This window comes from Aegilops tauschii, chromosome 6, assembly GCF_002575655.3.
Source record: "Aegilops tauschii subsp. strangulata cultivar AL8/78 chromosome 6, Aet v6.0, whole genome shotgun sequence".
NCBI classification, from domain to species: domain Eukaryota; kingdom Viridiplantae; phylum Streptophyta; class Magnoliopsida; order Poales; family Poaceae; genus Aegilops; species Aegilops tauschii.
In genome coordinates, this window is record NC_053040.3 from 384,143,090 (window position 1) to 384,155,197 (window position 12,108).

The 12,108-nt window shown below is 46.4% G+C and overlaps 2 protein-coding genes across 2 annotated transcripts; one reads left to right on the forward strand and one right to left on the reverse strand.

The window, feature by feature from the left end:
- Positions 1–2,830: 2,830 nt before the first annotated feature.
- Positions 2,831–5,915, forward strand: LOC109781877 (putative pentatricopeptide repeat-containing protein At3g01580). Its single transcript, XM_020340474.4, has 2 exons — positions 2,831–5,093; positions 5,595–5,915. Exon 1 carries the CDS (start codon positions 2,908–2,910, stop codon positions 5,002–5,004), a length of 2,097 nt encoding a protein of 698 aa, XP_020196063.1. The 5' UTR covers positions 2,831–2,907; the 3' UTR covers positions 5,005–5,093; positions 5,595–5,915.
- Positions 5,916–6,830: 915 nt separating this feature from the next.
- Positions 6,831–10,970, reverse strand: LOC109781873 (uncharacterized). The gene is made up of 2 exons (XM_020340469.3): positions 10,333–10,970; positions 6,831–8,000 (listed from the first exon to the last, which is right to left on the reverse strand). The coding sequence occupies exons 1-2, from the start codon at positions 10,387–10,389 to the stop codon at positions 7,137–7,139; spliced, it is 921 nt and encodes a 306-aa protein (XP_020196058.1). The 5' UTR covers positions 10,390–10,970; the 3' UTR covers positions 6,831–7,136.
- Positions 10,971–12,108: the final 1,138 nt, after the last annotated feature.

The following is a 12,108-nucleotide window of genomic DNA, read 5'->3' on the forward strand; positions in this document are numbered from 1 at the left end:
GCAGAAAAAGAATATCAAACGGAATCCAAACGGAATGAAACCTTTGGGAGAGTGATTTTTGGAACAGACATGATCCAGAGGACTTGGAGTGGACGTCAAGAAAGAAGCGAGGAGGCCACATGGCAGGGAGGCGCGCCTGCCCCTCTAGGCGCGCCCCCGACCCTCGTGTGCCCCTCGCAGCTCCACCGACCTACTTCTTCCTTCTATATATACCCATATACCCCGAAACCATCGAGGAGCACCATGAAACCCTATTTCCACCGCCGCAACCTTCTGTACCCGTGAGATCCCATCTTGGGCCCTTTTCCAGCGCTCCGCCGGAGGGGGAATCGATCACGGAGGGCTTCTACATCAACACCATAGCCTCTCCGATGATGTGTGAGTAGTTCACCACAGACCTTCGGGTCCATAGTTATTAGCTAGATGGCTTATTCTCTCTCTTTGGATCTCAATACAAAGTTCTCCTCGATCTTCTTGGAGATCTATTCGATGTAACTCTTTTTGCGGTGTGTGTGTCGAGATCCGATGAATTGTGGGTTTATGATCAAGATTATCTATGAACAATATTTGAATCTCCTCTGAATTATTTTATGTATGATTAGCCTACTAGATTGATCTTTCTTGCAATGGGAGAAGTGCTTAGCTTTGGGTTCAATCTTGCGTTGCTCGATCCCAGTGACAGTAGGGGAAACGACACGTATTGTATTGTTGCCATCGAGGATAAAAGGATGGGGTTTATATCATATTGCTTGAGTTTATCCCTCTACATCATGTCATCTTGCCTAATGCGTTACTCTGTTCTTATGAACAAAATACTCTAGATGCATGCTGGATAGCGGTCGATATGTGGAGTAATAGTAGTAGATGCAGAATCGTTTCGGTCTACTTGTCGCGGACGTGATGCCTATATACACGATCATGCCTAGATATTCTCATAATTATGCACTTTTCTATCAATTGCTCGACAGTAATTTGTTCACCCACCGTAATACTTATGCTATCTTGAGAGAAGCCACTAGTGAAACCTATGGCCCCCGGGTCTATTTTCCATCATATAAGTTTCCAATCTATTTTATTTTGCAATCTTTACTTTTAATCTATATCATAAAAATACCAAAAATATTATCTTATCATCTCTATCAGATCTCACTTTTGCAAGTGGTCGTGAAGGGATTGACAACCCCTTTATCGCGTTGGTTGCAAGGTTCTTATTTGTTTGTGTAGGTACGAGGGACTTGCGTGTGGCCTCCTACATGATTGATACCTTGGTTCTCAAAAACTGAGGAAAATACTTACGCTACTTTTCTGCATCACCCTTTCCTCTTCAAGGGAAAACCAACACATGCTCAAGAGGTAGCAATGTTGCTATGATTTGCTCTGCTTAATGCTTGTCACTAGGGCCCGAGTGTCATGATTTCAGATCTGTACCTATTATGTTTTCATGAGTATATTTGAGTTCTTGATCCTATCTACAAGTTATATGCACCTGTTATTGTTCTGAACTGTAGACCCCAAGGTGACAATAATTTGAATACTCTTCAGGAATGACTGTAATTTGAGGAGTTCATCTATTCACTATTTGTTAATGCTTTGTTCTGGTTCTCTATTAGAAGGAACGCCTTAATTTTACCCTTAGTCTCCATTAGGACCCCGCTGCCACAGGAGGGTAGGACAAAAGATGACATGTAAGTTCCTATTGCAAGCACGTGCGACTATATACCGAATGCATGCCTACGTATGTATGATTAACGCATTGGAGCTATGCGTGTCGCTCTAAGTTGCAACTGTTACATATTGAATTTCATCCAAATATCCTTCGTTGATCCAATGCCTACGCTTTGCTAATATTGTCTTTGCTCAAGTTACTATACTACTACTCTTCCAATTGCCGCAAAACTGTTGTTACTATTGCTAATACTGCTACCGTTGCTATCATATTACCGTGCTGCTAATAATTTGCTGCAAGGAAGTAACTTCTCATGTGTGGTTGAATTGACAACTCAACTGCTAAGGCTTATAAATATTTTTTGGCTTTCCTTGTGCCGAATCAATAAATTTGGATTAAATACTACCCTCGAAGACTGTTGCAACCCCCTATACTTGTGGGTCATCAAGACTATTTTCGGCGCCGTCGAGGAGCATAGCTCTATTTATTAAGTTCACTTGAGGAGTTAAATATCTGCAGCAATTTATATTCACTATGAAAAATCTTAGAGACTCTAAGGCCAAGATCATGCCCTCTGTAACGAGGGGAGGTAAGGAATTGCCAACTCGATCTACGCTTGATTCACCTACTGTTCTAAGTCAACTTCTGACGCTGCCACCTGCTATCCAATCTGATACGGCGCAAGTAATAGACATTGCTTTTGCTATTGATGATATTCATGATGATGCTTCGACTTTGACTGATAAATATTTGCCACTTGCTGAATTACTTGATGCTCATATTGCTAAAGCTAAAGAATATGAAATTACTGAAAAATATGAATCACCTGTTATACCTAGTACTCCTTTTAGAAGTAAGATATTAGAAGGTATTCCTCAAGGTTATACTTTTGATGAGGAGATTACTAGAGATCTTATGGCTTATGATACTCGTAATGACACAGAAGGTTTTATTGTTATACTTAAAGAAAAGGCCGTGAACAAAATGATGAAATATGATCTTAAATTTACAACTTCTCTTATTTTTATTACTGATAAAGATTATGAATTTTTGATAGAAAAACCGAAAATCCATACCCATGGGACGGCCGGCACTGCACGGCACGGCCCATGAGGCCAGGTTTGGTTCTGGTAGAAAAGCGCCGGAAAATCTTTTGGACCCGATGCCACGCGGGGCCATTCAGAAAATCTCGACTTCTATCTCTTCATCATCAGTGACACTTTCCCTCGTCGCTCCCTCACATGCGAGGTTGGCAGCCGCTCCAGAAGCTTCTAGAAGCCGCCGCGGACTCCTCCACTCCTCTTGCCGCCGCCCGCCTCCACGCCCACCTCCTTCGCTCGGGCCACCTCCACTCCTCCCACCACCTCACATCTCATGTCCTCGCGTCCTACCCTCCCGCCCTCGCTCGCCACCTGTTCGATGAAATCCCCGTCCCGACCCCGCGCCTTGCCAATGCGCTCCTCCGCGCGCGCGTCCGTGCGGGCCAGTGGCGCGACGTGCTCCTCCTCCTCCCGCGCCTCCGCGTGCGCCCGGACGCCTTCACGCTGTCCCTCCTGCTCAAATCCTGCGCCATGCTCCCCTCCCTCGCCCACGGCCGCGCCGTGCACGCGCTCGCCGTCCGATCCTGCGCCGCTTACACTGACGCCTTCGTGGCCGCTGCGCTTGTGCAGATGTACGCGAAGTGCGGCGACATGGTTGGCTCAATCAACGCCTTCAATGCGTTCGAGGAACCAGACATCGTCCTCCGGACTTCCGTGGTGACTGGGTACGAACAGAACGGGATGGCACAGGAGGCACTGGAGTTCTTTGCAAGGAGTGTGATTGGCCAGGGTTTCATGCCGAGTCCAGTCACTCTTGTGAGCGTGATCTCGGCAGCGGCACAGTTGAAAAATGCCCGAAATGGGCAGGCCTGCCATGCATATGTTCTCAGGAATGACTTGGAGCATGACTTGGTTCTGGTCAATGCTATTCTTGGGCTTTACATGAGGATTGGAGCTGTACAATCTGCAAGGAGGTTATTCGAGGGAATGATGGAGAGAGACGTGGTCACATGGAGCTGTATGGTCACAGGATATGTGCAATCTGGACACGCCTCTGAAGCATTGAGCGTATATAAGAAAATGGTTGCGGCAGGAGTGAAGCCAAATGCAGTTACCGTGGTGAGTGTTCTGCAGGCCTGTTCGCTTGCTCTGGATGTTGAAGAAGGCAAGAGGTTGCATGACAGTGCTGTCAAGATAGGTTGCGAACTTGAGATGACAGTTGCAACTGCGCTGGTTGATATGTACATGAAGTGCTCGTGTCAGGAGAAGGCAATGCAGTTATTTCTTCGGATGCCAAAGAAAGATGCAGTAGCTTGGGCGGCGGTCATTAGTGGTCTTACCCAAAATGGTCTCCCTGATGAGTCGATGAGAGTCTTCAAGTGCATGTTGTTGGATGGTCCTGTCCCTGACGCTGTCACTATGGTGAAGGTACTTGCTGCATGCTCAGAATCTGGTGTTATGAATCAAGCCTTTTGTCTCCATGGCTATTTGGTTAACACTGGTTTCTGTGATAAGACATTTGTGGCAGCTGCACTTGTGGATTTGTATTATAAATGTGGAAACTTGGGTAGCGCTGTCAGGGTATTTGAAAGTGACGCTGAGAAGGATATTGTGCTATGGAGCTCAATGATCTCAGGTTATGGATTCCATGGCCTTGGGCAGCAAGCTGTTGCCTTGTACCAAAGGATGGTCGCTTCTTCAGTTAAACCTAATAGCCTGACATTTGTATCCGTGTTATCGGCATGCAGCCACTCTGGACTTGTGCAGCAAGGAAAGTCCATTTTTAAAAGCATGACTCGAGTCTATGGAATCATGCCAAATTCAGAGCATCGTAGTGCCATGGTTGATCTCCTTGGCCGGGCCGGTGAATTGCAAGAGGCAGCGAAGCTCCTCCATGAAACAGGTGGGAGGGCTGATGCTCATACTTGGTGTGCCTTGCTTGCTGCCTGCAGAGAACACCGTGACACAGAGATGAGTGATATGGTAGCTGCCAAACTACTCAAGCTGGATCCTGACCATGTTGGCTACTACAATCTCATGACCAATATATATGCATTTGATGAAAAGTGGGACCGTGTAAAAGAGACTAGGGACATTATCAAAGATAGAGGTTTGAAAAAAGTGCCAGGTTGCAGTGCGATAGAGATCAATAATGCAATGCACACATTCACAGCTGGGGAGAGGTCACACCAAGATTGGGAGAAGATCTCTACATTGCTCTGGGAGTTGTCACAAAAGTTGAGACGGGATGATTGTTTCTTTCAGTTGGACCGTCACTTCGTGTTTGAAGATTTCTGATCTTCTCCAAGCTGAAACATGAACTTTCAATACACTTCACTTGGTGGTAAGTTCCTAGAAGGAAGTAACGACAAAATACCATATGCAAGGTAATAAGTCATCTTATAACGAGAAAAATAGCACAGCTTAGTTTTGCACTAATTGTAACATTGTATATGCAGGACAGACACTTCCAAGAAGTGTATAGCTGTAGTCCCCTTCATTTAACAATCAGTCAATCAGCTATGTATGTTTTGTAGATTTAACTTATGGTCAGAGCATGGGAAACTTTTATACCATAATTAAAGAAGCACATTGACCTGATGTCAACACAAATGCCCTGAACTAACCACTGGTTGTAGGTAGTTTCATGTTGGAGAATGCGTTTGTTCTGGTCTGCTCATGACTCATGATATGTGAACAGTTAGTGATCTCGTTGTCGGAAGTCATTATGCATTTGTTCTCTGGAGATAACGAGTTTCATGCATCGAACCTCCAATGCTTTTGCAGAGTAAATTCATCTACAGTTCACTGCAGCTTGCACTGTTTGACCGGTTTTAAAAGTTGTTTCACGTAGAAAGTTGATTGATATGTTATTTTGCTTTGTGTAGGGCAATATACTTAAATGCCACATAATGACACGATTGCAAGCCAGTGCTTGTCTCTTTCTCCTATGTGTGATATGCAGGCTGCGATTAGCAGGTACACCGAAACCAGTTACGAAGGCACTCTTTCTGCGGGCCTGTCCGCTTGTTTCATTCTGAGTGTGGTTAAGAGTAGGTTGAATTAACCTCGCCAGTCTTTGTGGACTACATCAGCATTGCCTTGCATTTGTTGTCTTTTGTACTAGCTTTTTTTGTATCGCTCTGAACACCTGGATGCATTTATTATTACCATAACAAAGGTGGAACTATCACAATGTTTGCATCTAATTGGCCTGGCCGCATTGTTTTATGATGTATAGTCTCGGTCTCACCGGTTAGTTACCTGCACACCGCTGATTTCTTCGAGCCATGGTGACACTTATCTGTGTGTTTTATCCGTTTTTCTGCTATGCGGCCAAAGAAGCTTACATATCGTACGTCACAGAAATCAGGAGCTATGGGCTATGGCAGCATTATCAGTCAGTTGCACCCTAGCATTCAATCTACAAACACATACTCCCTCAATTTGAACTAAGACCACGACAATAATTATGGGACGGAGGGAGTACTAAGCAATTTAGGATGGCCAAGCTGATGTGTGCCAGTTCAACACTTCTTGCAGCTGTCAAGAGCCACACAAGCCATCTCATAAGGGTTGCTTACGATATTGATATATGGCTTGAGATGTGCATGTTACGGCTTGACATTTTGTAGTTACCCCAGACTTGAACAAAGAACTCCTGGCCTAACACTCTACTGAAGCAAATCTACAAACATGGTGCGCATCGGTTTTAGCCCGGTTTTCTATCAATTAACCGGGCAATTCTCTTCTTCTTAATCAATGAAAACGGCAAGTCTTTTGCCTTGTTTCAAAAAAAAAAAAAAACATGGTGCGCGGGTACTATGGATGCCCCTGTTGCCACCCAAGGAAATTAGCATACTTCTTCCTTCCTGCTCTGGTGTTCCAAGACAATTTCAAGGAAGCTGATGCACATAGGGCTGTTAATTTGTATCAAATGTACAAATTGGCTTGTATTGGAATCTTGACTTTTGGGCCTCAAATTTATTTTTATTTTTTTGCGAAAAGGGCCTCAAATTTAATTGATCGATCAACCTTGAAAAACTATGAGCACTGTGCTTGTGAACATCTTAGCCTACTCCAAACAAGCCTAAATCTTAGGCAGCAGCGAGTCACAAACTTAATTGATCGAACCACAGCAACGTGTGAAGTTATGCAACACGGAACATTGTCCAGTACAACACTTGAAACATAAGGGGATGGTTACCCAAAGAAAAAAACGTAAGGGGATGCAAACATCGATCCAAACAAACGATGTGAACAAAAGCAAAGGAAAAGAAACAGCAGCAGATCATGCATGAAACCACACAGGGAGCAAGCAAGAAAAAGGCAATCACTTCTACGTAGTCCTCGCACTCGTCAATGCGTATTAGCAAACCACTAACGCATGCATGCGTGCATGGGGGTGTTGACACGATGCTTCGCCTCGTTCAGATGGCGGCAGAGGAGCCATGGTGATGGTGGGCGGCGCCGGTGACCATGCCGCTCCACAGGCCAAGCCCGCCAAGGGAGCTGATGGAGGTCTCCGTCGGCGCGCGGCTCGCCTCGCCGCACCACTCCAGCGACAGCAGCCTCTCCGCCTGCGGCTTCATCTCGGCGACGACACTGTCGCGCTCAGCCCGCGACGTCGCGCCACCAAACGGAAGAGCGAGGTGCTCGCCAAGGCCGGCTGCGTACCGGAGCGCGTTCAGTGCGTGGTACTCCGCGCCGCCACCGCCGCTTCCGTTGGCAATGCCCATCATGCCTGGCCCGGTGAAGTGAGCCTCAGAGTTCGCGCTCTCAAAGCCGCCGGAGCCCGAGAGGATGTGGTCGTACTTCCAGTCGAAGAGCCCGAGGCTGCAGAGCGGGTCGGCTGCCGAGACCGGCGGCGGCGGCATCCCGGAGAAGGACAGGTGGAGTCCGGTCTCTGCCATGTGCCGGCCGTGATGAAGCTGCTGCATCATCGAAATCGGCGGCGCGATGGCGGCGGCAGCAGAGGGCTTCTTGGCGGCGCTGGCGCGCTTGTTCTTGCGGCAGCCGCCGCCGACGGGGACGTTGCGGAGGGAGCCGCCCTTGGTCCAGTAGCGGCGGCACGTCTTGCAGAAGTAGCGCGGCTGGGAGAGGCTGTAGTTGTTGTAGTAGCAGAACTTGGTGTGCGTGGAGTCGCAGCGCGGGCACTTGAGCGGCTGGTCGTGCTGGGGGCGCAGCCGCCGGTCTGCCGCCTGCTGGGCCTGCATCGGCTCCGGGCACGCGATGATCAGCTCCCCCGACGGCGACGACGACCCCATCCCGCCCTGGTCCTCGGGAACGATGCCCTGAAAGCAAAAGGCACACACCAGATCAACGTCAGCACGTTGTCGCAATGTGATCTGTAATCATCATTAGCTGTGGCATGTGACAGAAGAATGGAAGCCTCGGAATGCGCGAAAGCGTCTTGGCCAAGCTGCTAGTAGCTGCATGCATGGTCCCATGCATGTCGCAAGCTGCATGCAGGCCAAGCTAGGGTTTCTCAAAGGGTAAAGCTTGTGACACCCATGGTGCTTCATGATGGAAGCATCAAGTAGGTCCAAGTTCTAGATCGATCTGGGGCCGATCCTATGGTATACGTACTTTTAGACTCAGGCTGATCACTTGCTTTCCATCACATGCAAAAGTAACAAGGGGTGTGTAGATTTCTTGAGGGCCATACGTAGTGTACTTGGTGACTTGGTCTTGATCTCGATCTCCACCATTCTCCATGCATTTCTCATGATTACTCGCAACTCTAGATCCTTAAGAGTGATCTTAGTCTAGCTTGTTCCTAGTTATACATATACAGTTAATTTATGTCAAATATGCAATGAATTATGCAGAGCTGCAGACTGTATGCATTGGTTTGTTGTGCCCTAGCTACCATCCCATCCAAGCTTAATTTGACAACATGAATGTTACTCCCCCCATTCGTAGTGGATATAGATTTTTTGAGAAGTCAAGCTTTGCAAACATTGAACAAGTTTATAAAGAAAACTACCTATATTGTGAATACAAATACATATTACTAGATACATCCTCAGACATTTTTCTTACTGTATATGTTAGGTGTTGCAGATATAATATGAATGATTTTTCTCTGTAGACTTGGTCTATTCTAAAAAAACAATATGCGATGCATTATGGAACATAAGTAGTATGAGAGTTACCCTCAGAGTTCAAGCCAAGTCTCCATAAAAAAGGCAATTCTACTCATAATGTAATACTGTGCTAAATCTGCCTCCGCTCATAATGCCGTTGTTTCTCCGCATTAACATTTTTACCTTTCAAGGAGAGGCGGAATTTATGTCATGTTCAAAAGTAAAAGTGAAACTTATCAGATGATCAAGTTGTACTTGTTTGAATCTCTTTATCTTGTCGTTGCTTTTGCTTGCAACACATGTGGGTCTCTGGTTAGCTAGTCGATAGCTACCATTCACTTTTCACAGTTTCTTAAAATGGACACGCCCTAAAACTACTAATGTCTGGTAGAATGCCCGCTTTTGTTGCATCTTTTGCTTGTTTTCCTTTTAAAGTTTCTTTTGTAACAAAGCTATGGAAACAAAATGTTTATTGTATCTTAAAATGTGGTATTTACACTGGTGAGAAATATCCATTTATGGTCCAAAGCTGAAACAACCGGATGCTGTTTACATGGATGATGGAACAGTGCATGTTTCTCACACATATCTCCTACAGTAAATTAGGTCAGCTCATGTAGATACTACGCGTCTCACAAATTAACTAGGGTCTGTCCAAACAAATTAACTAGGGTGTTATCCAATAAAATCTTGTTTCCCCCGTTACCCTTCCACAAATCTCAGTGCAGAGACATCTTAAAAATATCTCAAGCGACTTAGATTTAGCAAAATCATACTAATAATTAATTGATGCTCTTACCAGTAGTACTCGTGAAAACTGTTAGGGTAAAGGAAAAGTTTTAGAACCTCTGAAGCAAAAGGTACAAACGAAAGAAAATAACAGAAATATGGACTAAGCTTATCAATGAAACTACATGCACTAGCTAGTAGCTACTGGTCTAAATACCCCAACTGACTAAGAGAATTTGCATATGTTCGTTCATACTACATACGATCAACGACGACAGGAAATCTTTTCAAGTTTAGCTAATCAAGTATCAGGATCCAGCTGCCTGTAGATCTGCAGCGCCTAGGTACGTACTATACCAGTGTCGAATAGGTAGATCTATGAAGATGTAGAGCTATTAATTCTCCTCCAACAGTCTTTATATAATTGATTTGGATGCAGAATATTCCTATTAGAGTGACGCTTGTTTCTTCCTATGCTGCTAGCTAGGTCAATTAATCACAACTTTGATCTCGTTCTACACGAGCAAGCAATCTACATATACTACCATCGTAGACTGGAAAACGAAAGCAGTGGTTATTTTCTGAAGACTGCATGCTAGCTAGAGTAGCTACATGTCCACACCAGCGTATGTGAACACGGTCTCATCTCAAGATGAGGAGATGGACAAAAATCACGTTCATCACGCAAAGCCAAATCAAACCAAGTGCTCCCGGGTCCCGGCAAAAAGAAGTGCTAGTTGATCACGCAAATCAAACAAAGTGCTTGTTAATTACAAGCACGATAGGTATGCATGTGTGAGTGACATACCTTGAGCCAGTCGGAGTCCATGCAGAAATGCATCGGATGAGCTGCGCCTGCCATCATCGATCGCCCGGGCTTCCCGATCAACCAGTCAAGGCACCCCAAAGATGCGGCAACCTCACTGCCAGCTGCTAGCTATGCACGTAGCTCCGGCAAATCCGAGATCCAGCAGCAGCTTGAACCTAGATACGATCGATGGTCTACACCTGCTGCACACTTACGCGGCCTGCTTGTTCTCGTTTCGTTATTTGTCGACGGGTCTCAGGTCGATTGGCTAGCTAAGAGGATGCGGATTCACCGATTAGCTAGGAAGAACATGAAGAGAGGAAGAGGAGGGCGGGGCGGATCGACACGGCGATACTGGATAGGAGAAGAGAAGCTGGCTATGGAGAAGGAAGAGGGGATATGAGGCGGGGAAGCTGGTGGGCTGCGGTGCTACTGGTAGTCCGTAGTTGGTGAGAGACGTGGAGGAGGGGGGAGATGTGAATAAGAAGGGAGCGAAAAGCAGCGGAGCCATGGCCAAAGCCCCAGCCGGATGGAGGACGGACTCGATCGAACGAGCTTGGTGTGGGTAGGCTACTGCGCTGCTGCCTCTGATCGCCAGGGGCTTGGCCCTGGCTCGGTGGTGGTGGTGGTGGTGGTTGCATGCGACGCATGTTGCCGGGGAGTTGTGGTGGGGCGGGCGGGGAGGCCCACCGTGTCGGGGTGGAGTCTGTGTGGAGACATGGCGTGGGGGAAGACGGCCCTCGCCACTGGTGGGCCTGCCTACGCGCGCGGCTCGCATCCCGCGGCGTGTGCGCGTGTCGGTCGGCGGCCTTCATCTTCATGTTAGCCTCTAGCGCCTGCCTACGGCTGGCTACGTGTCCCCATCGACTTCCCCCCGATCGGTGGGTGGTCCGGTTCACGGTTCACGGCTCACGGCGTTGCTAGCGCGTTTCCGAGGTGAGAATTACGGCGTGGGTACACGAAGCGCCTAGTAGTACAGCTGTGGCAGTCAATTTCGCCGTTTGCCGGGGTGGTTGTTTGTTTGCGTAGTTGCAGCTGGAGCCTAGAGCCTCTTTGAGTTGTACGGAAATTAAAACTATAGGAGTAGAAAAAAAAACTAGGTTATTCATGTGTCGCTATAAAGCCTTTTTTTTCATAATAAGAGATAGGGATACTACAGCCTACAGGAACAGAAAAGTTATACTCCTGCCGAATGGATGCAACTTTGATCACCCGCAAAAAAAAAGGATGCAATTTTGATCATTACCTCTGAGCTGATTTTTCTTCTTCTTTAAAATATGAAGGATATGAATTATTCCTGTATAGGAATAGGGATTCATTCCTGCAAACCAAAAGCTCTAAGAGGTGTTCCCGGGTGGTGCAAACGGAAAGACGCCGAAATTTTGGAAGATAGATGAAAGAGGTTAGAGAGATAGAATGTGTTGTATTGGACATAACAAAGGAAAATTAAAATAAGATTTGATCTAATGTTGATATTCCTATGTAATGGAGGGCACATGAATTTTAGGCCCTGTTTGGTTCATAAGTCTTAGGACTTTTTCTAGTCCCAACTAAAAAGTCCATAGTCCCTAAAAAGTCCCTCCCTGTTTGTTTCCAGGGACTAAAAAGTCCCTAGTCCCTCCCTAGAGGTTATTAAATGACATGTGAAAGACCATATTACCCCTAGTATACAGAAAAATAACAACCAAACAACATCATGGGGCGGCGGGGCAATGGGTGCAGAGAGGGGCATTGTTGAAAAAGTCCCAAAAAAGACTCTCCTTGAGAGTCTTCTTC